The 25,017-nt window shown below is 47.1% G+C and overlaps 3 protein-coding genes across 4 annotated transcripts; 2 read left to right on the forward strand and 1 right to left on the reverse strand.

Moving 5' to 3' along the window:
* Positions 1 to 1,068: 1,068 nt before the first annotated feature.
* On the forward strand, positions 1,069 to 7,865 carry LOC120708837 (beta-galactosidase 3-like). Of its 2 annotated transcripts, XM_039994258.1 has the most exons (19): positions 1,097 to 1,403; positions 1,507 to 1,602; positions 1,711 to 1,823; positions 1,916 to 1,982; positions 2,071 to 2,163; positions 2,459 to 2,605; positions 3,010 to 3,098; positions 3,235 to 3,340; positions 3,566 to 3,653; positions 3,733 to 3,851; positions 4,168 to 4,332; positions 4,743 to 4,927; positions 5,112 to 5,215; positions 5,509 to 5,618; positions 5,799 to 5,906; positions 6,092 to 6,202; positions 6,280 to 6,491; positions 6,581 to 6,917; positions 7,381 to 7,865. In XM_039994258.1, exons 1-19 carry the CDS (start codon positions 1,230 to 1,232, stop codon positions 7,489 to 7,491), a joined length of 2,535 nt encoding a protein of 844 aa, XP_039850192.1. In that variant the 5' UTR covers positions 1,097 to 1,229; the 3' UTR covers positions 7,492 to 7,865. The 2 variants fall into 2 exon arrangements, 1 of the variants encoding a protein (XP_039850192.1); XR_005689492.1 differs by lacking the exons at positions 6,280 to 6,491; positions 6,581 to 6,917; positions 7,381 to 7,865 and having other exon boundaries at positions 1,069 to 1,403; positions 5,806 to 5,906; positions 6,092 to 6,174.
* A 10,583-nt stretch (positions 7,866 to 18,448) lies between these two features.
* LOC120708838 (dnaJ protein homolog 1-like) lies at positions 18,449 to 20,935 on the forward strand. Its single transcript, XM_039994259.1, has 3 exons — positions 18,449 to 18,808; positions 18,912 to 19,261; positions 20,182 to 20,935. Exons 1-3 carry the CDS (start codon positions 18,632 to 18,634, stop codon positions 20,633 to 20,635), a joined length of 981 nt encoding a protein of 326 aa, XP_039850193.1. The 5' UTR covers positions 18,449 to 18,631; the 3' UTR covers positions 20,636 to 20,935.
* A 1,286-nt stretch (positions 20,936 to 22,221) lies between these two features.
* Positions 22,222 to 24,190, reverse strand: LOC120708842 (glycosyltransferase BC10-like). The gene is made up of 2 exons (XM_039994263.1): positions 23,464 to 24,190; positions 22,222 to 23,370 (listed from the first exon to the last, which is right to left on the reverse strand). The coding sequence occupies exons 1-2, from the start codon at positions 24,004 to 24,006 to the stop codon at positions 22,729 to 22,731; spliced, it is 1,185 nt and encodes a 394-aa protein (XP_039850197.1). The 5' UTR covers positions 24,007 to 24,190; the 3' UTR covers positions 22,222 to 22,728.
* Positions 24,191 to 25,017: the final 827 nt, after the last annotated feature.

The following is a 25,017-nucleotide window of genomic DNA, read 5'->3' on the forward strand; positions in this document are numbered from 1 at the left end:
ACACTTTCCCAACAATCATCGCGATAGTTGTGGTGGTTTCAATTAAGCGCAGTTTTAAATTCACTCGTAGATTGTAAATTTAAAATGATAGATTGTAAAAGCCAGGATTCCGCAGTCTAGGTTTAGTGGATCACAAGCTGGATTCCAGGGTCTAGGTGGAACCAAATTGGTGCCAGCTGCCAGCAACCAGCATGACTCACTTGTCCATCGAACACGTTACTGTAGGTACACGTATTGATTGGAGTGAATTGATATAAGATGATCTAAACTTTGACCAAGTAATCTCTCTTAGTTTGTGTAGCTCATCTTTTCGCTGATAAGTTATAACAGACCCGAAATGTGTTTTTTTTGTAAATCAAAGGACAGAGTTCTCGATTTTTGAACCAGCGCCTCTGTACGGCCATATCTCCTGCGCACCACGCGTGCACAGGGCCGTGATGCCGAGGACTACCGCTGAAGCCGTGTGGGGCCGGGAGCATGGGTCCGCCTGCCCTGACCAGCCCAGACCAAGGTCACATGCGCCGCGACGCCGAGTCGCTCCACGGCTCGCTGTTTCCCTGCGCCGTGTCGCTGCCTCACCCAGTCACCCATCCCCACAATCCGCTGCGCGCGTGAGAAGCGCGACGCCTGCGGCCGGCCGGCCCCGGCCTTTTCCTGCTCCCGCTGCATCGGCCGTTCCGCCACCAGGATCGTGGGAGCAGGCCCGCCGGCCAACTCGTCGTACTCGGACAAGGTCGGCTGCCGGTTGCTCTGCTGGACGCCATCCGCGTCGGCATCCTTCCACGGAGCAGACGTTTTTAGTACGGGGATCTGGATGACACCCCTTGCTAAGTTCACGATCCGGCCATGCATTTCACTCTTTTTATTACCTTTGTCACTTTGGCGGACCGGCGCCGGCGGGCCGGGGTTTGGTTGGCAGTTCACGCCGCGGCGCACGGCGGGCACGGCACACCCGGGAGCGCCGTGCCGCATCCAATCCCACGGCACGCCAAGCCCAAACCCTCGTCCCATGCAATAATTCTGCTCTGCCTCGCGCATCGCTGTCCCCCACCGAAACACTCCGCCCGCCGCGGCGTTCCCCCCACTCCCTGTCCGTCCTCGCCCTCGGGCCTCGGCCACCACACTTCGCTCTCGCTCGCTCCCCGCCGCCGCGTACCGCTATTAATACCACCACCTCCTCCGCCAGACGGCCACCACCGCGCTCCATACAAACTCAGCTCCGACCGACCATGGCCGCCGCCGCGGCCTCATTCGCCGCCCTTCCGTGCCTCCTGCTGGTGCTGCTGCTGCCGTCGCTCGGCGCCGCCGCCAATGTGACGTACGACCACCGCTCCCTCATCATCGACGGCCGCCGCCGCCTCGTCATCTCCACCTCCATCCACTACCCCCGCAGCGTCCCCGAGGTAGGCTCATGCTCGGCGCTGCCCCTCGACGCCATGCTTCTACGCGTGCGCACTCATTGTAGCATTAGCAGCAGCGCTAACTTTGCGGCACCCGTGCCCGCAGATGTGGCCCAAGCTGGTGGCCGAGGCCAAGGACGGCGGCGCCGACTGCATCGAGACCTACGTCTTCTGGAACGGCCATGAGATCGCCCCAGGCCAGGTTCGCGCGCCGCTTCAAAATCAACTGTTGCTCTGCAGTCATTTTACTTCTGAACTATGTGGGGTTTCTCTGTGGTGAATTTTGCTCTCGAATTTTGCTGGATTGCAGTACTACTTCGAGGATAGGTTCGACCTGGTGCGGTTCGTGAAGGTCGTCAGGGACGCCGGCCTGCTCTTGATCCTGCGCATTGGCCCGTTCGTCGCCGCGGAGTGGAACTTTGGGTCAGCTTCCTTTGTTCACAACCACGATTGACTCTACTACCCCGTTTTAGTTTTCCTGGTGTTTAATATGCGTATCGTGGATGGAGTATCAGAGGCGTGCCGGTGTGGTTGCATTACGTGCCAGGAACGGTTTTCCGTACGAACAATGAACCATTCAAGGTGCGGTCGACCTATGGATTTCATTGAGTTTCTGGGGTAGTTGTTTCTGTTTGGTGTTTAACAGTAGTGATTATTTTTCTGGATGCAGAGCCATATGCAGAGCTTCACGACGTACATCGTGAATATGATGAAGAAAGAGCAGCTCTTTGCTTCGCAGGGAGGGAACATTATCCTAGCTCAGGTCATGAGAGTTGATCTAGTATTTTATATTCTGTTTTGATGTTTTTGAACCTGACAAAGCCTAGCTCAGGCCATGAGAGTTGATCTAGTATTTTATATTCTGTTTTTGATATATTTGCACCTGACAAAGCCTAGCTCAGGCCATGAGAGTTCATCTAGTATTTTATATTCTGTTTTGACATTTTTGCACCTGACGAATCCTAGCTCAGGTCATAAGAGTTGATCTAGTATTTTATATTCTGTTTTATGTTTTTGCAACTGTCAGGCTTACTAGAAGTTTTATTTGTACATTACAGATTGAAAATGAATATGGGGGTTATCTTGAGGAGTATTATGGTACTGCCGGCAAGGCATACGCAATGTGGGCAGCTAGTATGGCCCTTGCTCAGAACACCGGTGTCCCTTGGATAATGTGCCAGCAGCCTGACGCTCCCGATCCTGTGGTTAGTTTGGTCATCCAATGCCTGACTGTTTTATTAACAGTTAAAAGTTAAAACATGAATTGAGTTAACCATACTGTTGCTCAAATCGCAATTTTTTTTTTGCAACCTTGATTCACACTACTGCCATGTTTCTACACTAAAAATAAGTTTGATGATACGGTCTTGATTATTTTCCCTAAAATTGAGCGACGTTACAGTACAAAAAGGAAGCTGAATGGCAGATAACTGTTGGTACATAAAATTTCTGTGGTCCCTGGAACTACGGGCGAACACTACTATGTGATTTAATGCAGCATTCATGCGTGTTCTCTATGCTAGTTTTTTATAGAATTAACTATTTCCTATGCATTACCTGAACTGTTTTTTTGGCAGACCCATTCATGCATGCAAATTGATATTTGCAGATAAACACCTGCAATTCATTCTACTGCGATGGCTTCCAGCCAAATTCGCCTACCAAGCCAAAGTTTTGGACTGAGAACTGGCCAGGATGGTAATACTATGCATACTTTTATTAGCAATAAATATGTTGTGTTGTTGATAACACATTTTCTTTTGTTTCTCCTTCATTCTCAAAATTGAAGTAAAATGATCTGCTTACTAAAATATCTCTTTTAATTTTTGAGTAGGTTCCAGACTTTTGGTGAAAGTAATCCCCACAGACCACCTGAAGATGTTGCATTTGCCGTTGCACGTTTTTTTGAGAAAGGCGGCAGTGTTCAGAATTACTATGTGGTAATGCCTTTGCACTACTCATATTCTAACTTGATAAAATATTTGTATACCGATGCATTTCATATTCCATTCCAAGTTGCCAAAACCACTGTTTTCTGTTAGACATGGTCAAGACTCAAGCATCTGAAATAGTGAAATCATAATTATTCAGTACACCTACCTGGTAAACACTGAAAACTGCTACCCTTACCGAAAGCTGATCCAGTTTCTGCTATCCTTTTGAAGTACCATGGTGGAACGAACTTTGGTCGCACTACTGGGGGTCCATTCATTACAACTAGCTATGACTATGATGCACCAATTGATGAATACGGTTTGGCTCTATTGCAACTATAAATCCATCAATGATCTTAAGGTGTATGCGATCTTAACATAATTGATCTGAAACCCAGGTCTAAGGAGATTTCCAAAGTGGGCGCATCTGAAGGAGCTTCACAAATTTATAAAATTGTGTGAGCATACCTTGCTGTATGGAAACACGTCTTTTCTTTCCCTGGGGCCTAAACAAGAGGTAACCTTTATTGTTGTGGAGTTATAGCTTGTGAGATATAATGTAATCCAGTTAAATGCAACATATTTAACTCAGTTATATTATATATCAATATAAGCTCAGCATTTCTAACTTCTTAATAGCTAATGTCATTGCATTTAATATTTACTTGATTAATGCTGCTATATTAGATGGCTATGAAGTCATCTGTCTAATGTCAGCACATTGTGATTCAGCCTACGTGTTACTGCATATTGGCATTCACTTTTACCCCCAAGGTCCCACATTTTGGTAATCCTACTGATTTTTGAAATTAATAGTCAATCTTTATTTACAGGCTGATATTTACACTGATCGGTCTGGAGGCTGTGTTGCATTTCTGGCAAACATTGATTCAGACAAGGACAAAGTCGTCACATTCCGTAACAGGCAATATGATCTTCCTGCTTGGTCAGTTAGTATCCTTCCTGACTGCAAGAATGTGGTGTTCAACACTGCTAAGGTACTTGACTTTCTTATCGCCGTTTGCTTTTCAGAGTAGGAACAGATTTCAGCCTAGTTAGAAAAAATGGATAATGCTCTTCTCAGGTAAATAAATAATGAATAATTGTAACCAGTATCCGAGTTTCCGATTCTTGTTATTTACACTAGTCCATGTCCCCATGTTTCTACACGGGTAAGTAATTTAGGAGACAGCTAATCAAAAGTCTTTATCTTTATTCTCCCGCACTCACACACACATTTGTTCCTATTCTTACACTTGTGATTGATATACTTTTGCCTCCAATTACTCTATATTAGTAATAGTCACTTGAACAGTAGTGAGTTTATGAAGAAACACTGTTAGGATTTTTTTTATAACAATAAATAAGGCCTACAGATTTTTAATTCCTGATGATTGGTGATCTTTAGGTGCAATCTCAAACTTCAATGGTGGTGATGGTTCCAGAAAGTTTGCGAGCATCAAAACCTGAGCCATGGAGCATTTTCAGAGAGACAACTGGGATTTGGGGTAAAAATGACTTCATCCGAAATGGATTTGTGGACCATATTAATACCACAAAGGATACCACTGACTACCTATGGTATACAACAAGGTTTGTTTACTTCAGACCCTTCATGTAAGCTTATTGCACAGTGAATGAATACACAGGTATTGACCAGACAGGAGAAACCTTAGCATTCATTCATCCTATGGGCTATGAGTTGATTTTGCTCCGAACAAGGCTTTACAGTTTCCAATTCAATTTGTGATAGTCTGTTTTTTAATGTCGTCTGCAGTTTTAGTGTGAATGGAAGTTACTCCTCGAAAGGGAGCCGTGCTGTTCTTAATATTGACTCCAAAGGCCATGGGGTCCATGCTTTCCTGAATAATGAGCTTATAGGTTTGTTCTTTATTCTTGCTTTCTAATGAAAAAAAGTCATTTAATGTGAAATTTTCAGTGGGTTTTTGCCAGAAGGTTTCCATAGTTCCTATTCAGCCCATATGAATCTTCAAAGTATCCATATATTCCCGTGTGGTCAAAAGATATCCTCGTGAAGTAGAACTCATGTTTCTACCAGCATTTCTGATCACTGCTGAACCATAGATCTTCTGTGGTGACTCTGACTCTTAGATACTAGTAGTTAGTTAGTTTCACATTCTCTCATTATAGTCATGGATATCTCTTTCCTCCAGGTAGTGCATATGGCAATGGCTCAAAATCAAGTTTCACTGTGGGATTGCCTATCAACTTGAGGACTGGAAAGAATGATCTTGCCCTTCTGAGTATGACCATTGGTTTACAAGTAAGCACTTGCTACGAAAGATGATTATCTTTGAATTATCTGTGTGAAAAATCTTTACACATTGTTATTTTTTGTCCATGAAAATTTAGTGAGATACACACCTGAGAGAAAAAAAGGACAAACATACACCTTAAGAGTAAAATTTTTCCATACTGATTGGCACTTTATGCACTCTCTAAGAATGCAGGACCCTCTTATGAGTGGATAGGAGCAGGCTTTACAAATGTGAACATCTCTGGTTTGAAAAATGGAGCTGTAGACTTGTCTTCAAATAATTGGGCGCACAAGGTGCTGTTACCAATTTTCTTCATTTTTTCAGGCAAATTTATATTTAAGAACTCAATACGAAATTACATGATTATTTGATATAATTTAACCATATTTATTTACAAAGTATGAGATTTTTTTTCGTGCTGATATGTACTGAAATTGAGATGAAAATGCATGCTTTTACTTTATTCATGTATTTGTAGATTGGACTAGAAGGGGAATATTATAGTTTGTTCAAGCCGGATCAGAGAAGTAACAAACGGTGGATACCACAATCTGAGCCACCGAAAAAACAGCCTTTGACATGGTACAAGGTAAGCTTCTACTATTTTCATTCTCGAGATGAACTTCTCCACAACCTCCAGCATTTACTAATGAAACAAGCTTCTAGGTAAATGTTGATGTCCCCCAAGGAGATGACCCGGTTGGGATAGACATGCAGTCTATGGGGAAAGGCCTGGCTTGGTTGAATGGAAATGCCATTGGGAGGTATTGGCCCAGGACTAGTTCCACTGATGATAGGTGCACTCCCAGTTGTAACTACAGGGGAACATTTGATCCAAACAAATGCAGGACAGGTTGTGGACAGCCAACTCAGAGATGGTAATGCAACGGAATTTGGCAAAGTTCATAGCTGTAATTTTATTTGTTCTTCTATCATCTTGTATTTCACATCTGCTTGCTTGGTCCAGGTATCATGTCCCAAGGTCATGGTTTCATCCGTCTGGGAACACCCTTGTGGTTTTCGAGGAGAAGGGTGGGGATCCTACGAAGATCACGTTCTCCAGAAGGGTCGTGTCAAGCGTGTGCTCCTTTGTGTCAGAGCACTATCCCTCCATAGACGTGGAGTCCTGGGATAAAAGTACCACAAATGACGCCACAACAGCAGCCAAAGTGCAGCTGTCTTGCCCCAAGGGCAAAAATATATCTTCAGTAAAGTTTGCAAGCTTTGGAAACCCCAGTGGAACATGCAGATCGTACCAAAAGGGAAGCTGTCACCACCCGAACTCCTTATCTGTTGTTGAGAAGGTAACATTTGCAACGCTGTTCTCGATTCCTGACACAAATGCGCACATGAATCTGATCTTCGAATCAGAGGAGCGATGGATCATCAGTTCTGACTTTTTGAGATGTGTTGATGCATGTGGACTTGGATCAATGCACGTGAACTTAGTCTTGGAATTCGATCAGTGTCAGTCCTGGGTTCTGACTTTGCAGTGTTAGTGCAATTGGGATTAAATTACAAATTTACAGTTCCACATAATGGGGATTTCCTTTTAGGGCCATCGGGTTTGGGTAGAACATTTACAATGGTTAACTTCATATTAAGTAACCATGAGGTTCGTATGAGTTGTCCGATAATTTTTTTATCAACAATGACTGCATAGAGATCCGCATAGGATTGCTTTTCTAAGAAATACCCACATATTACTTTTGACCATATCAAGCTTCGTACCTTTACTGAACGGTTTTTTTGTGTTATTCTTGGCAGGCCTGTCTCAACACCAATAGCTGTACAGTCTCCCTGTCAGATGGGGGCTTCGGGAATGATTTATGCCCTGGAGTCACCAAAACACTTGCTGTCGAAGCGGACTGTTCTTAGTGAGCTACCTCTGTTATGCACTCCAGGTTCCACTACAAGTGCGCTTATGAAAAAATTATAAATTGTAGTGCTTGTTGCGCAGCATGCTATGTTAACCTGGATTTGAAATTCTACCTAGTTGTAGGTTTTGGCTCCGCGAGCCGTCGCTTTGCTGAAACTTGAAAGGTGTTGCTGAACAGTGACCCAAAGCTGAGTCCTGATGAAAGGTGACAGTTAAGGATAGTGATTGATACTGATCATCCGTGCAAGCGAATGCATCGGACACTAGGATCTGTATGAACTGTTTGATTGAGAACCACGAACGAACTGCCATGGCGCATGGAGATCCGATGCACATGGCACTGTTCTGAATTGGCATCCTCTTCTGTTATGGATATCAGATCGCACTGAATAGAGCTCCTCCATTGCCCCCTCTTCGTGTTGCGTCGCGTCGTGAACTTTCTCCATTAGCCAATGACTATGATCCAAGGCTATATGCATAAATTTAGGTCGGAAAGAATAAAGATGGCTTGTCGTCTCCTCACTGTTGGGGGACACAAATGAGCCTCCCCACAGTGATACCACCAGGTTCACAGTGCGGGACTGTGGATGCAGTGAGACGAAACCTCCAGCTTAGTGCCCCATTTACCGTAGCATCTGGCTCACGAACTCGGGATCTGCTCGTGATGTACGGACGTTGGAGTGTGCAGTAGTTGTCGGTCATTAAACTTGAGTCGTCCAAATGATTTTTGTTCCGCTGGCAACCAACAGCAGTGTTTTTTTTCACACCAAATCAGCACCGGCCAGCAGTATTTTTCTCACACACCGCGGATATTGGTATTTTTGTGGACTCCGATGGAAGTTGTTCAATTCAATTTTGTTTCTTTTAGAGGACAATTCAATCTTGTTTGTGCATTTCTGCATGTATGTTCCTTATCAGCGTTGCTCCGATTTTATTTGAACCGGTGTAGTCTTGGGCTGTCATCGTTGACGCCAAGCCCTTGACGGCTACATCACAAGCCGGCGACATCTCAGCTAACGGAATCATTTCTCCCAGTTCTTTTTTTCTTATTCCCATTTCTCCCAGGTCTAGCCCGTAGCATATGTTCGACAGATAATCCTGACCCGCATTTTTAGGAGAAAATGGCACTACTGACAAGTTGTTCGTTCTTGTTCCTGCATGGATTGCCTCTTCTGCATACTCAGCGCGTATGCTATTTGATGTAGCCCTAAGGAATCAGATGCAAACTTAGAGACTCTTAATTTCTCAGTGAATACGCATAAGAGTTTTAAATTCTGCCTCTTTCGGGGTAAAGCCAACTGGGGTCTGGGGGCCAGATTTTGTCACCAAAGCATATGAATTACTATTTTTTTTACTACTCAAAGTGCATTTCCGAAGACTTGTCTAGTGGTTGGTACTTGGTACAGATAAAAATAGCCAGGGTGTGTTCAGCTGCTATCCGTGTCTTAACTCCACGGTCCACGCAGGAAGCAGTATTAGTTTAATCTAAGATAGCCATTAGCGAGTATTTTGGAGCATCCAGCGTAGATGGGCGTGGCAGGCCCAGCATCTCTCAGCTCTGAGCTCTAGTAGCAGCCCCAGCCTAGCAGCAGGCAACACAAACCAAGCTTCTTCTGCATGCCATAATTTTTTTATAAACACTAGCCGATGTTGGTCGATTTAGCACACATAAGCAGGGGCCCGGAACATGATAGCTCTCTGCCATCCACTAACGCAGGCCTCTCGTCAGAAGACTGATGAAGGAGCAGATAAGGTTGATGACATTGCAAAATTTGCAATAGAGATGATTGGCACCTTTTTTCTGCAGTGACACCTTTAAAGAGTGTGTATATTAAGGAACAAATATTTCTTCTTCGTTTTAAAATTGTTGTTAACGTCAATCAGCTGTTCCTGTCTCTAATCAATCCAACCTCAGAAAGTTTTCATCTTAAAGTTTTTTATTGAAAAGGAAGGATTTCTACAGAAATTAGCAGATCTAGGCAGAACGACTGATAGATATCTTTCCCCATCTGCCGACACTCGAGTGATAGAGTTCCCTGCTACTACGATGTCGTATATTGCGGACTGCGGTTACATCAGGTCGTTTCGCTGGTTGCAACAATGACATGGAACCATGGAGAACCAGAACAAGAATTTGAAAGAAAGAAAGAAAGAAATGATTGTTCAGATTTACCTAATTACCTTGGACCTGATGGGGCAGCTGTGATTAGGACACCAGTAAAGCGCATGCCAAACTGTCATCACAGTATTCTAGTCCTATTAGTTTGCAGTAATGACGTGACCGGGAATCTAATTAATCATGCTATCCTGTTATCTCCCAACATGCTAATATCATTGTCAATTGACTATTTTCTAAGGAAAGAAGAGGACAGGATCAAGGACATCAACCAGGGAGGCATATATGTTAATTCTCCATCAAACACAGCTGAAAGATTTATTTGTTTATTTTTGAAACGAGTTGTAGGCTCCAAGAACCTGAAAGCAATAAACACGTCAATGATTCGCAAAACGATGGCTTATTTTCTGATCATGTTGTCAACTTCAGATCTCTTTTGCAGAGATGGTTAATTGGAGGGCCCTCTCCTAGCAACAACTAAAGCAATTTGTTGCCTACATATCCATCGACTGCGTAGTACTCTCTCCATCCAATTTTAATAGATATATTTTCATATGGCACAATGACCAAGGACACCAAGTGTACTTATCAATCTAATCAATGCAACACAGACTTTTTGTTGGTCCTCCAATCTTTTAACTGGAAACTCCTCGTTACTAGTACTATTTATTGCCACAGCCCATGCCAATAGCAAATATATCTATCAATTTTGAACATTTCAGTTTTTGAAATATATCTATCAAAACTGGATGGATGGAGTATATGTTAACAATTTTGCTTGCTTTTGTCCAATCATTTCGTTCCATTACATATTGGAACAAGTATACTAGAAGGGTCCATGCCCACCAGAGCGGGAAAAAGGAAACTCTATTTGAGGCTCAGGGCGACTCCCCCACACTGTTTCAGTGTCAACTCCAGCATGAAAGAGCACGCATGCATTTCCATTGCAACAAGTATATATATTTTCCTGAAATAAATAAAAATCCTCGAAATATCGTTTTCGTTTCCTGTCAGCTGCAGTACTAAAAAAGAAACTCGGGAGGATGGCTATAATGTACGCTAATCATTGGATTCTCTTCTGTTCCGTTAATCATTGGTGAATCCATTATCATCCATGGTTCTTGCTTCAGCTTTACTTCATGTTTCTTTCTTCTAACCAACGAAAAACTGTGATCCGTACCAGAACGGCCAACAGAGATTCTGCACGGTTGCCCACTCAGCTCCGATCGATTCAATTCCGACCTCCCTTTCCACTGGCGTACGTCCACGGAATTTCACCTCGCTTCTTTTTTTCTCGCGCAGCCAATCTTGGTTGAAGCGTCGGAATCAAGCAGCACGCACGACAAGCAGGCAAACCTGACCTAGTGAAACCTGACCAGGTGACCTGGACGCGGAACAGGGTCAAATCGATCCACACCTTCTCGTTTCACTCAACCACTCTGCCATGTTGGGTGTTTTTCTTTTCCCCTTCTTGCTGCTGGCTGCTGCTGCTGCTGCTGCTGGCTATTGGTTAGCATTTCTGGTAGGAGTGTTAGTACTGATCCCTCGTGGTTTGGTGCCAACATTTGCTGCTCCGGGGCACGGCCCGGGGTGACGTGCCGTGCGAGCTGACAGTGTCCACGGGTTGGGATCAAGAGAGGAGCGCCCGGCGAGCACATTGAATCCCCGGCCGGCCGGGCATTGATGTGGCTCCGATTCGGCAGCGCTGTCGGCCAAAAGTGACCCCCTAACCGCAAGCAGCGGCCCTCCTTGGGCCTCGCTGCTCCCTCCCCTCGCGCCGTGAGAGCTTCGCGACCGTCCCTTTCGATCAACAATGGCGACGAAGAGAAACGAGCTCGTTCTGTTCTGCCATTTGTTTGCCTGCTATCTGCGTATGGGAGCGTCTGGAACCGAAGAATTGGTGAGAGCGTATGGTCCTGCGTGCGTGTCCTCTTGTGCCGGGGAAATCCACCGCCCAACACGCGCCGCGCTCGCGCCCCGGCTGCGCGCGCCCTCGCCGTGCCCAAACCGCGCCGCGGCGGCGGGCGCGGAAGGAAGGACGCGAGGACGCGCGCGGGGCACGCAAAAGCTTGCCCGCGGGCGAGCTGGCCTCGATCGGCCGTGGCGTGCAAGTGTGCGGCGCACGTAACGTGCGGCATGTGGCGAACACCTTGCGGGTTCCGGAAGGGGCGATTCGGCCGGATCCGCGGCCTGTCGGTATCCCCCGGGGAGCGCGGCGGGTGATCGAGAAGAGGCCGGCCGGCCGCCACCGAACCGAGCTCGATCGGCTCCGGAAAAGTGATCGACATTATTGGAGCCGCGGTATCTGAATTTTCTTATCGCACGTGCTCGTGTGTTCTTGCGCTCTAGCCAATCCAACTCATCGAGAGCTGTTGTTTTCACCCGGCCTGCCTAGTTGCCGCAGCGCGTGGCTCAGTGTCCGTCCGAAGGAGTCGTGAACAAGAGAACCTACAGCGGCAGATCGCATCACGCTGTTCTGTTCCTCCTCATCCATCTGTGCCCTCCGGACTCCGTCCGATCCCCTGCGATCCAGATCGGAAGCTGCCATGCCAGTGCTAAGCTAGCTAGCGCCATCCGTCGCCTTGCCTCGACTTGAAAAGCTGCCTACGTCGTCTTGCGCCGCTGGCCCTTAGCTTGCCGGTACCTACTCGGGTACCCTCGACGTGCCGCTCCACTGCTGCCCAGATCGCGAGCAGCTAGCCGCGCACTGTGGAGGCCGGGTACGTGGCGTGGCGCCCGCGGCGACAGACGGGCCAGGTGGCCGTGGCCGGGCGCTTGACGAGGCCTCGCCGTACCTTCGCTCTTTGTATTCGTATCCGGCGACCCCCCCTCGCCTGGCACTGTGGCACATGCGCGAGGCCGTGCCCCCCGCCCCGGGAGGAAGAAGAATCCAAGGAGCGGGGGGCGTGGCATGGCGACTGTTGACTGCTGGTCCGCCCGGTCGATCGACCTGCTTCTGCTCCACCATACGGGACCGTACGCCCACTGGTCTCTGAAATGGATCTCATCTCGATGCGCGCGGCGCGGCTCGCCGGCTCCCATCCCATCTGCGCCCGATGGCCGGCCGATGGCGTCCGATTTTTCTATGGGCCGACGCGATCGAGCAGCTGGTGGCGGCAGCACAGCACGCGGTGGCGATGGGAAGACGGAGTGGATGATGATTGATTGATCCGGCGGGCGGGTCGGGGCGGCTGGCTGGCGGACAGCACGAGAGGCCGCTGGTTACGCTGCCGGTACGGACAATTATTGCCGCTAACCGTGCCGTACTTACTTATTATTCGACCCCCACCCCCCATCGACCGATCGATCGAGCAACCATTCACCGGCACTGCGCTGCACCAGCGAGCGGATGCGGATCGAAATCGAATCGTGCCTGCTGCGTGCGTCGTGGCCAATCTGATGCACGCGGAGATGGACTGTTGCGGGGGAGCACGACGGCGCGGTCGATCTCCATCGATCGGCTTCCAGCTCCAGCCTGCCTTCCCGCGGTGTGCTCTGCTCTGCTGCTGCTACCAGCAGAAGCAGCACTGCTCGACGAGCAGAGGTCCTCTTCTGTACTTTCATGGGGTTGATTCTTTCTTACTTAGCATCAGCAGTCTAGGGTCCTGTTCAGTAAGATGGATGGATACATTTAGTTAGGGAGGTCGTCTGCTGACTGGCACTGGCTCGTGTGCCCTCGTCTCCTTCCGAACTAGCAAGGTGGCCCGCGCAAATAGCGCGGGTAGCTAGATATTTGATATTTTCTATATCACTGTTTCTATTCTAAATTATTAGTCACTTTATTAGGTACATATTATCTTTGTTCTAATTGAAACTAATCTAATTCAAATTAAATTTATAGAAAATAGTACCAACATCTATAACGTCAAATTAGTTTCATTAAATCTATCATAAAATATATATTTATAGTGTGTTTATTTGGCATTATGAAAATTAATATATTTTACTATCCTGGTCAGTGAATAGAAATGTTCCACTTACGACAAAACTAAAGTTGTAAATAATTTTGAATGGATGTAATCACATTTGTATTCTACTCTAAAAGAAATTTATGCCAATAGCATTGTTTGTGACATCATTGTATTTGTTTTGTCCCAATATCCTAGACGAAGGTAGCATCTATGTTTTTCCCACCATAATATTTTGTGGCATATAAATTTTTAGAATACCTCACATAGAAACATATTTTTGGTATTATTGAAAGGAATATAAAAATTAAGCTTTCAATAGAAATATATTTGTTGGTTGACTGGTAGTGAATATTTTTTTCTAAAAATTTTAGTTACGGTTAAAAATTACTCTTATTTTTTTAAGAATAAGATTTAGATGAGTGACTTAATATACACTACCCTGAGATCATTAGAATTAGTTTTTGAATATTAGTCAAAAACTTAATGAGTGGTGGATGCATTGTCTTCATTGTTTTTCATATCCAATCTCTCCAATTGCTACAACAGATGTAAACATGCTCACCTTGTTTTGCGGTGGCTGCATCAATAAATTTGTTGTTATGCAAGCAAGGTATAGCCCCTTGTGCTCATTCCATTTGCTACATTTAGACCCAAGAAGGTTCTGCCCACTACACACTTTAGTCAATGAAGATGCATCTCAGATGGTCCGCAACTTAATATACATACCTGATCAGGGGTCATACATATCTAATCAAGGGTCGGGTCTAAAAAAGCTCGGCATTCTCTTCAGCCCGAACTCGACCCGACTTGACCACCAGGCTAGATTTTTTTTTAATCCAAGCCCAGCCCGATATGTGATCAGGCTTGGGTTAAACCCAATTTTCATGTACAATTTTCAAGTCGGGCCAGTTTTTTTTGGACTTTGGGTAAGAAAATTCGACCACTATCCAACCTATTGTTTATTGCCGATCGAAAATTTCTATCCAAACCGAGTCAACATATTAGTTGGAATGACATTTTACAGACGGATAAGGTTCATCATGTTGGACAACCCATAAATAGGTATATCCATGTCAAATATTGATTCTGAGTTGGTTCCTTTAGATCATATCACCACTCATGTACAGTTGCTCTTCCCTTCAAAACCTTTTGCATGATTGATTGATGCTAGTTGTTGGCCAAGACAACCTTTTTTGGGGGGGGCAACGATATATATATATATATATATATATATATATATATATATATATATATATATATATATATATATATATATATATATATATATATATATATATATATGCATGCCCTGCCGTATGATTGGTATTTTTTCCCCTTTTGCTTATGCCTTTTGTCCACAAAAATGCAAATCAAATTATTTCCTAATACTAATATACACTGATATATATATTTGAATGGCCTTGTGTCTATCTACCCCCGATGTGTCTAGAGCTAAGGGGACCCATTCCCATGACGCTGAGAAAAACCAATAATACTATTTCCTAACGCAATACATTTTGACTTGAATAGCACATGGATGAAAGATGAATTTCCATATCTTTTGTGAAAAATCTTTGACGTTATAAGCTTGGTCTATCCTATTTTTTTAATTTCTAATTTGACTGTTTAAATATAGATTTTTTAAATTAATATGAACCGCTAGATCTTTACAAATCTAACCATTTAAATCATTCTCTTTATTAGGTTAGCATGGAATTTATCTTCAAATAAGTCTAGACCGTTAGATCTTCATAAAATCTAATTGTATAAATCCTTTGCTTTTTAGATTAACGTGGAAATTTCTCTTCGAGTTAATCTAGCCCATTAGATCTTCATAAAATCTAACGGTGTACTCCCTCCATATAGAAAATAGAAGACTTTAAGGATAGCAACAGGATCTCCAAAGCATAACTCTAACCACTTATTTTTATAAAAATATTTGTTCAAAAGTGATATATGTATATTTTTATGAAAGTGCTTTTTTAAAAAATCTATTCATATGGCTTTCACTTTTTCAAACTCAATAACTTAAAAGTTATTTATGATTTATATTCCCAATGTTTGACTCAGACCTTATCCAAAACAACATTCTTTTTCTATACAGAGGGAGTATATCCATATCTTTTTTAATTAACATCAGAATTTCTAAACCCTCTCCATAAATATAGTGACTTCTTTTAACACTCTCGTATTAATATTATAGATAGATGTCAATTGTTTTTCTAGTGGCGCCGCTGATCACAGCAGCACACCATCGATGCCCTCAGGTTGATAAGACTCTTATCCTATTGTGTAAATAGTGGGTCTTCAATCTATCAAATTATAGTTAATTTTGTTCCGCCATATTTGCCATGTACATATTCCTATTGCTAGATAGCTAGGATGGAGTACAGTTGTATTCAAATCGTTTTGCTGAGCGAGAGCATGCCATGTAATCCTCTGCTATGGCCAGATTTAGGGCTGCAAAGCCTACTAATCAAATTTGAGATTGATAGACTGCAAAAGTCAGAGACAGTGAGTGAATGCTACAACACATGTTCCCATCTAGAAAAGCACACTGCCTTACGAATTCTACGCCACGAAAATAATGGAGTATTTTTTTTAGATCGAAAACAATAGAGTCCGAGTGTAATAAAACAATGGAGCCCGAGTCTAATAGGAAATAGGAAGTACAAAATTTTAATTTAATATAGTTTTTTATGTGATATAGATTCTTTAGAATAATACAGATAGTTAGATCTTCATAAAATACAACGGTGCAAATTTTTCTCTTTTTTAAATTAACGTGAGAATTTCAAGACTCTTTCAGCAAACGTGGTGGCTTCTTTTAACACTATACTTGTTATTCAGTTGATGAATTCCTAAGGCCAGTTGTTTGAGAGATCTAGTTCAGAAACAATGGAGAAATTCTTTCGGCTAGAAATAACTATGCAAGACAAAGTTAATTGTACCAATTGTTTTAGCGTTATATTTATATACCGAGCGTGAGAATATGCGTGGCAGAGGTGGCCTTGGAACTGAGAAACCAAACTTTGATGTACTTAAAAATGGACATATTTTATGATGTGACTTTTCCTTATTTTTTTAATCCTGCCTAGAAACGTAAGCAAGCTACCTTTGTTTTTGATAGAGTCCTAGTACGATTTTGCTTTGATCGAGTCCTAGTATGACCCTGCCTAGAATCGAACTATGCTACCTTTCTCGATATTAATTGAGTCCTAGTTCAGGTGTCCGACTACAATAGCAAATACACAAATTTTATCATGTGTGGATATTTTTAATATAATATGCAAACGTGGGATAATACAGACCGTTGGATCTTCGTAAAATCCAACGGTCTAAATTCTTCTCTTTTTTAGATTAACGTGAGAATTTCTAGCCTCTCTCAGCAAACATGGTGGCTTCTTCTAACACTCAAATATTTATATAATAGATTCTGATCCTTGAGAAAGGTAGGAGAATAGCTGTACGTACGCCATTGGAATAAAAAAGAAAGGAGTTAGTATTGCGGAGCTGGCTCTGACCAGTGACCACCACGCACATCTGTCGGCACGTATGTCACGCACGCACAACGCAAGGCCTCGTGCAGACGTGCACGTGGGAATAGTTAGAGCGTGTTTAAGGCATGCGATTCAATGACGGAAATAGTTAAGAGTATTTTTTTTCATGAAAAGATAGGTATGCATATATACATCTCTTCACCAACATAAGCACGCTAGATGGACACCACAATAGTTGCAAGAAAATAAAACTATATCCTCTATTGAGGAACATACGCAAAATGTTGAAACTGTATCTATCTATATCCACGGACATATAGCCACACAATGAATGAATGAAGCAACAAACGTTAACATATTTTCTTATATAAATTTCGTCAAGCAAAAAAAAAAAATCCTACACTTTGGACACATAGTGGATATTTTTTACTTTTAAAAGAAAGATATTTTTTCTTTCAAAAAAAAGATACTAAAGACATAACCTATAGTATAACACAGTAGCCACAAGAAATTATATCATACTATATCTATTTAGGAACATAGGTACAATAAATATATAGATATAGTGTAACACCATATCTACAAGACATTGGAACTATATCTATATCTATATCTATCCATGGGCATAGCCACAGTAAAGTTATAGTTCCTTGTTTAAAAGAAAATTTGTCTCGGGGTGTTTGACTACTTGACATCACTCAGTAGCCTACGTATACATGTGCTTTTAAACTTATGTTTAAAAGATTGTTTTACACTTCTACTTCAACGTAGGTGTCAAAATAAATTAAAGACTTATTATGTTATTAATTTGCAAAGTTGTAAAACTACGTGATCATCAAAATATCTTCTTCCATATTTACCAAACTTGCCTGACTAGCGAGACACAGAGCATAATCTATGTCTCGCAATCCTTATAGCATGAGGATAGCTTTGCAGACCTACTAGAAGGACAATGGGTCCTCACGCTCTTAGCGCTTATTGGACCTCCTAGCCTACTCTCAATGAAGAACCACCTTTTCATAAAAAGAAATGGGGTTCTTGTGTTGTTCGAAAAAAATTAGAAGTAGTTCGAAAAAGAACAGGCTTCTTGTTTACACCGACAACTCTGTTATTCGATTAGTTTCAAAAGTTAACATAATTGAACGCTCCAAGTGTGAAACATAAATCTACAAATCCCGCACGACGACCACAATCATATTGTTCGGCGTCTTCCTCCTCCTCCCCGCCCCCTTTCAGCCTTTGTCCATGTCCAATCGTCCATTGCCAACAAATTCACCCTCATGACCTTCATGGCCCCCATTGTACGACCACCAGTACCCTTCATTTCATTTCACAATGGCTGCATTCACAATTGCAGAAAAGCCCCTCTCTGGCTCCCTCCATTGTTTTCTCTCTATAAAAAACCGGTTCAAATAGACCACCCTACATAAAGCCACTCTCTCGCTCACTCAATTTCCGCTCTCACCCTCTCCCTCCGCTCGCCACTAACCACCCGCGCCACACTCGTTTCTACCCCCCCCCCCCCCCCCCCAGCTCGGTGCTCGGCTCCCTCTGCTCCTTTCCCCTGCGCCGGGCCGCAGGAGCGACGCCATCTCCCTTCCCGTCACCTCCGATGGGGAACCCGCCCGAGCTGTACCACAAGATCCTCAACATCCCCAAGGACACCTCGCCGCAGGAGATCCGCACCGCGTACAAGAACCTCGTCAAGAAATGGCACCCCGACAAGCACCCGCCGTCGTCCAAGCCCGAGGCCGAGGCGCGCTTCAAGGCCATCAGTGAGGCCTACGAGGTGAGCGCCCATGGCGTTTTTCTGCCGTGCCGTGCGCGCCTTGCTGCGAATTGCGCTTTTGGGCATTGCGGCGTGCCGTGTCGTGACGTTTCTTCTCGCGCAGGCGCTCCTGGACCAGCAGGAGAACAGGGCGGTGTTCAGGCTGTGCAACGACGGCCGGGCCGGCGAGAGGGCCGGCGGCGGCGTCCTCGGCGCCGGCGTCGGGCCGCGCATGGAGAGGACGCGCAGCGACGACTTCTGCACGAGGAGCGCGCCCGGCACGCCGGCGAGGGAGTTCAAGAAGGTGTACAGCTCCGGCAACTCCGGCGGGCGGCGCGCCTTCGCCGAGTTCTCCAGCTCCATCATGCGCAAGGCGCCGCCGCTGGAGCGCAAGCTCGAGTGCACCCTCGAGGAGCTCTGCCGCGGCTGCAAGAAGGAGGTCAAGTTCACCCGCGACGTCGTCACCAAGAACGGGTACCTGCTGCTTTCCTCTGCTTTTTCCTCTCCCTTTTGACGCGGCTACACCTAATCCATGAACAAGAGGTTGATTGAAACCCCAGCTAGAAATCCGGCGAGCAATCACTTCACTTGGCAGTTGACCCTTTTTTTCCTTCTTCAATCAAACGAACAAAGAGGGAAATTTAATCAAAGCAGAGCCGAGCAATGTCGGTATGAGTTCAGAATTAACAATGAATCGATGCTTGGAAACTTAAGGTTAGGCAAGAATTCAGAGGCCGTCCTGATGGCGACAGACATTCCACTCGGCGTTGTGCTGCCCCCCAATTCGCTCGCTGCTGCACTGCACTGTAGGGTAACGCACGATGAACAGTGCACCGGCACAATCGCTTTCTGCTTTTTCCTGGATATGGCGCGAGCGCAGAGCGCTTGTGTTTTTTTTACAGTGGGAGGTGGTGACTGCTTTTACATCATGCGCTTGTCAGTGGAATATCTAGCTAGCTTTGGAACGTAGGCATGAAACCTTTACACGAGTGGCCTGGCCTTTGGTGTGACTACCCTTTCCCCCTTCCTTCTGGGCATCTATGCTATTCTTGCAATATTATCCTACCTAACACAAGGCCACGATAACAATGTTTTCGAACGCGGTTAGTACAGCGAGGGATCATCCTATCTTGAGAAGATAATCCCAAGATGCCCTCTTTGCCACATATGTGTATGCATGTTTGTTGGGGCCTTTTAATACCCAATTTTGGATATATTATCGAGCAAAGAAGTGGTCCTTTTGGAGCGATAGGCGGCAGTATTCATAATTCTTTTTACATGTGAGGGTGCTGGCCTAGCTAGGAATTTTTTTCTTTCTCTTTCAGAGACAGTGACTCCTGAGCTCCCTTCCTCCTTATACTCACTCTTGGACTAATTGCTCGTGCTTCTGGCAGGTCAATTGTTAAGAAGGAGGTGACCCAGACGGTGGTGGTGAAGCCGGGGTGGAGGAAAGGGAAGCAGGTCGTGTTCGAAGGCATGGGGGACGAGCGGCCGGGCTGCCTGCCCGCCGACGCGATCTTCACCGTGTCGGAGAAGAAGCACTCGACGTTCAAGCGCGTGGGCAACGACCTGGTGCTCAAGGCCGAGGTGCCGCTGGTGAGCGCGCTCACGGGCTGGTCCTTGTCGTTCCGGCTGCTGAGCGGCAAGAAGGTGAGCCTGGCGTTCCAGGACGAGGTCATCTGCCCGGGGCTCGAGAAGGTGATCAGGGGCGAAGGCATGCCCATCCCCGAGCACAAGGGCGCGCGGGGCGACCTCAGGGTGAAGCTCGAGGTCGTCTTCCCCAAGGACAAGGAGCTCACCGACGAGCAGCGCGCCGGCCTCGCCGAGATCCTCAAAGGGTCCTGCTGATGATCCGGATCGATCGGTCGACCGACCGAGCTTGTGGTGGTGCCGGCGCCGGGACCGACGACCGTATCAAGTTTTTCTTGGCCGTATGTTAATACTCATATCATATCATAGCGCGAGTACATAAAAGAAAGAGGGAGAGGGAGAGGGAGAGGGAGACGTCGTTGTACATACAGGTTTTTCTATATGATATGGAGCGTGAGCCAAGCAAGCCTTCCGTGGATGCCCCACCCGCTCGTGGCATGAGCTGGATGTGTTTGTTGTTCTGAACTCTGATGAGATCTCGCCCGCCTCCTTTTGTTTTTTTCTTGTCCTGACCAGCCGTCTGGTTACTTCCACTTCACCTGCTAATCTCCCCTCACAGTGCATTGTACTCCCGTACCAAATGCCACCTTCACCTGCTAATCCTCCCAGCCCAGCTGCCCTGATTGCCTTTTGCGACTTGCCGAACTGCCGGCTGCAGCATCACCTGCCTACGCCACCTTTTGCCTAATCCCTTCCTTGCCTGAAGAATTGCAGCTCCGCTTTACGCTTTTCCCACGCCTTTTGTGCTAATCACAGGTTGCCTCAGATGCCTGAAGATTATGGACATGCTTGCGAGTCCATGCTGGGGGCTCGATCCTCTGATGGGCCAGTTGTTGGGCCAGCGAGGGCCCTGCCGGATGTGGTCGAGGGTGAAAATCGAAGAACTGGACCACGACAACACCAGGAGACGCTCGTACTCGAGTGAAGTGCGGAAATTGAATGCAATGATCTTAGTTGTTGGATCGCAAAGCGGAGGAGAAGGAGCTGGATGGATGGAAAGAATGGTTGGGTTGGGTTGGTGCCGCGCGGGGGGCATAGCATTGGGCCCCCGCTGTTCCTTGATGAGAAAGTGCAACCAAATCGGAACCTGTTGGCTGTTGCGGCCACCAGTGTCTAGTGGTACGTGGTGGTTCAATGCAGGCTGTTGCGGCCACCAGTGTCTAGTGGTACGTGGTGGTTCAATGCCAATTGGCATTTGGTAGGCGCGCTCACCCTGCAAATGGCGTGGGTTCAAATGGATTTAATGGGTTGGATTTTAACGTGGAGTATATTTGAGTGGGTTGAAATGGATTATATAAGTTAATGGAGTGGGGTGGAGCAGGTTTTATGTAAATGCGGATTGGGTTGGGTTGAAATGGATTCTTTGTGTAGAGCCGGACCCTGAAATGAAAACCTCATATTCACACTATAAAATTTTATCGAAATTGACCGAAATTTGTTAGAGATGACTCAGTATGACTGGCAGCTACTCTGTGCAAAACAGTGTGACTAAACCTACATGTGGGGCCCATGTCAAGGCAAGACCCTAGAATTAAAACCCCGCGTTCACACTATAAAATTTTATCAAAATTGAGCAAAATTTATTGGATATGACTCAGTATGACTGACAGCTATTCTGTGCAAAGCAGTGTGGCTAGACCTACACGTGGGCCCCATGTCAAGAGCCGGATCCTGGAATTAAAACCTCGCGTTCACACTATAAAATTTTATCGAAATTGATCAAAATTTATTAGAGATGACTCAATGTGACTGGCAGCTACTCTGTGTAAAACAGTGTGCCAATATCTATATTATAATTTTTTTGAGAAACGGGTTCTTATTAGGTTGTAACCATAGTTTGACTAATAGTTATTACATTATGAGCTCAAATATTTGGGTTGGATTGGTGTGTGGCGGTGGTGGTTTGGGGTGGAGTGGATTCATATAATTTCTCTCATGAGAATGGGATGGTGTGGGTATAGTTTGGTTTCCAACCCATTTGCAGGGCGCAGCTTGCATTGGTGGAGCAGTGCTTGCTGCTGCCGCCGCCTGCCTGCAGCACCAACGCAACGCAGTGGGACAACTCCATGTACCTGGGTCCTGGGGTCGATCTGGGGCGGGCGCGTCTCGCTGTGGCAATTTCGGCAACAAGATGCCGGCAGGTGACGAGCCAGTGAGTGTTCGTCAGTCAATGGTGTCACAGAAAATTACAGCCGGTGATGCCTGGGTAAGGCGAGAAAGAAGCTGCGGCGGCCGGCCGGCGAGGTCTTGGCGTCCAGATCGACTGCCGCCGGCGGGGAAAAAAAACATTCTCAGTACTGCATGACCGCCGCCGACATGTTGAGCAGCGGCGCGAGCGCGTCGGGCGCGAACTTCCTGGCGAAGAGGTAGCAGGTCGTCGTCGGGCGCGCGTTGCGCGTGCAGGGCTGGCGGCTCTCCCTGATGCTCCGGACCAGCTCCGGCGTGGCGTCCCCCGCGCCGTACATCACCGGGTGGGCGCCGCCCGTGGACCAGTCCACGTGCGTGACGGTGCGGTTCGAGTTGCGGGCGCCGTGGCGCATGGCCACGTACGTCTGCACGTAGTGCTCGTCGGGGTAGCACGACGGCCGGCAGTGCCGCCGGAACAGCGGGTAGTAGCGCGCGTCCGTCAGGATGCTGGTGGCGATGTCGCGGCTGAGCTCGAACCACTGGGAGCCCTTGCGCCACTGCCGCAGCGTGATGTCGGGCGCCATGCGCCGGCTGTACCGGTTCCGGCACTGCTTGGTGTTCCGGTAGTAGACCTCCACGAAGCTCTGCTCTGACCCGACGAGGTAGCCGTACACCGTCGTGAAGTTGTGCACCGGGATGCAGCTCTCGGAGAGGAGCACGAACCGCTCGTTGGAGAAGTCGAGCAGCGCGTTCGCCAGCAGCCGCTTCTCGGCGTCCATCAGCGTCACGGAGCCCCACGAGGTTTCCTGATATGATCGGCAGGGCACGGAACGGAAGCATCAGAGATCAGACGACCAAGCGATCGCGACGAGCTGAAGCGGCGTGCGACTGGCACCGACCTGGCTGGGGATCTGCCTGCCGTGGAACGGCGAGTCCTCGGAGAAGTTGATGGTCACGCCCGGCGACGCGTGCACGTAGATGGAGAAGCGGCCTTCGTGGCCGCGGAAGAAGCGCTCCCAGAGCGGTGCCAGCGGGAGGACGTCGTGGCCGGCGAGGAACATGAAGGCCACCTTGGGCACCCGCCGGAACGGGTACCCGGCGGCGGCCGGCACGAGCGTGGCGCGCCAGAACAGCTCCTCGTCCGTCATGTCGTGTTTGAGGTGAGTCGGGGCCACGAACTCCGGGAAGGCGGGTTCCGGGTCGGGCCGGCAGCAGGCGCCGCCCGGCTGCGGGTCCGCGGCGGCGGCGGCGCTCGGCAGCTGCACGACGCTCGTCGGGACGACGACGCTGCCGTAGGCCGGCTGGCGGGCCCCGGCGGCCGCCCAGAGGCCGGCGACGACGCCGAGCGCGAAGATCGCGAGGAGCGCGACCGCCCTGGCGAGGCCGGTGAGCGGCTCGTTCCTCGTGAGCATCACTTTGAAATCGTCGACCGCGCCCTTCATCGCCTCTTTGTCTCAGAGGGACGCAACAAGGAGCGCACACGTCGGCACGTGCGACGAGCCGCTAAACGGCAAACTGTATCACGACGCGTCTGCACGCGAAAGCTCGCTGCTGGACGGACATGGATGACGAGGAGGAGATTTTTAAGCTCCGCGGCGCAGGCGGCGGCGATGCATGGCTTGCGGGACTGGCCAGCACGCGATGCCAGGACGAACGCGCACTCCAGCCTCCGGTTCCTGGTTCCGGGCGAGCATCCCTTCCTCACGAGCAAGGCATGGACGGAGCAGGAGAAAAGGTATTGTCCGACCGGTATTTCAGGCGCAGGAAAAGCGAAGCGAACCTTCGGTTTTGATCAGACCGAGGCAGCGTTACTGGATTGGAACGAAACAGGCCGGGGGCGCCGCCGCCGCCGGGGAGGAGGACGGAGATCGGAGAGATCAAGGAAAAGGAGATGAGTGCAGCAGCGAGGAGCGCATGCCGGACGTACGCTGGAAGTGGAAAGTACCACGAGATGCGCAAAAGGCGATCGTTTTTTATGGTAAAGCGCGAGAGAGATCAGAGATGAGATAGACATGGCAAGTTCTTCGAAGTGTCAGCCTTGAGACAGGGTAGGAGGAGTACTTCCAGTTTGTGCCATCTGCAAGAAGCTGTCCAAGAACACGGCGGGTCAAAGTTAATACCGAGGCCGGGCATAGGAATGTGCCACGGCCACCGGTGTGCACAAGGCCAGGGCGGATCGGATGGATCGTGCAGCTTGCAGCCGCAGTACGCAGGAAGATGCGATGTGTTCGATGCAACTCAAGAATTCACACTTGACCCCTGTGGCCCTGTTTGTTTATCATTTCCTTTTTCCTCTAACCTAGGACACATATTAAAGAAAAAAAATTCTATTTACCTCCCCGAACTAGGAGTCGACTTTACATTTTCACCATCAACTCAAAAATTAGGTATTATGACTCGAACTCACAACGTCAGTCATATGACCTTCTTGGTTGGTTTATCTCAGTGTTTTT

This window comes from Panicum virgatum, chromosome 5K (assembly GCF_016808335.1).
Source record: "Panicum virgatum strain AP13 chromosome 5K, P.virgatum_v5, whole genome shotgun sequence".
Classification (NCBI taxonomy): Eukaryota; Viridiplantae; Streptophyta; class Magnoliopsida; order Poales; family Poaceae; genus Panicum; species Panicum virgatum.

Bases quoted from the DNA above. Each gene is read 5' to 3' on its own strand.
- LOC120708837 (XM_039994258.1), top strand. From the start codon at position 1,230: ATGGCCGCCGCCGCGGCCTCATTCGCCGCCCTTCCGTGCCTCCTGCTG. The intron at 4,928-5,111 runs GTTTGTTTACTT...TGTCGTCTGCAG, and splicing joins TACCTATGGTATACAACAAG to TTTTAGTGTGAATGGAAGTT. The intron at 5,216-5,508 runs GTTTGTTCTTTA...TCTTTCCTCCAG, and splicing joins CCTGAATAATGAGCTTATAG to GTAGTGCATATGGCAATGGC.
- LOC120708838 (XM_039994259.1), top strand. From the start codon at position 18,632: ATGGGGAACCCGCCCGAGCTGTACCACAAGATCCTCAACATCCCCAAG. The intron at 18,809-18,911 runs GTGAGCGCCCAT...CTTCTCGCGCAG, and splicing joins CCATCAGTGAGGCCTACGAG to GCGCTCCTGGACCAGCAGGA. The intron at 19,262-20,181 runs GTACCTGCTGCT...TGCTTCTGGCAG, and splicing joins GACGTCGTCACCAAGAACGG to GTCAATTGTTAAGAAGGAGG.
- LOC120708842 (XM_039994263.1), bottom strand. From the start codon at position 24,006: ATGAAGGGCGCGGTCGACGATTTCAAAGTGATGCTCACGAGGAACGAG. The intron at 23,371-23,463 runs GTCGGTGCCAGT...CGATCATATCAG, and splicing joins GCAGGCAGATCCCCAGCCAG to GAAACCTCGTGGGGCTCCGT.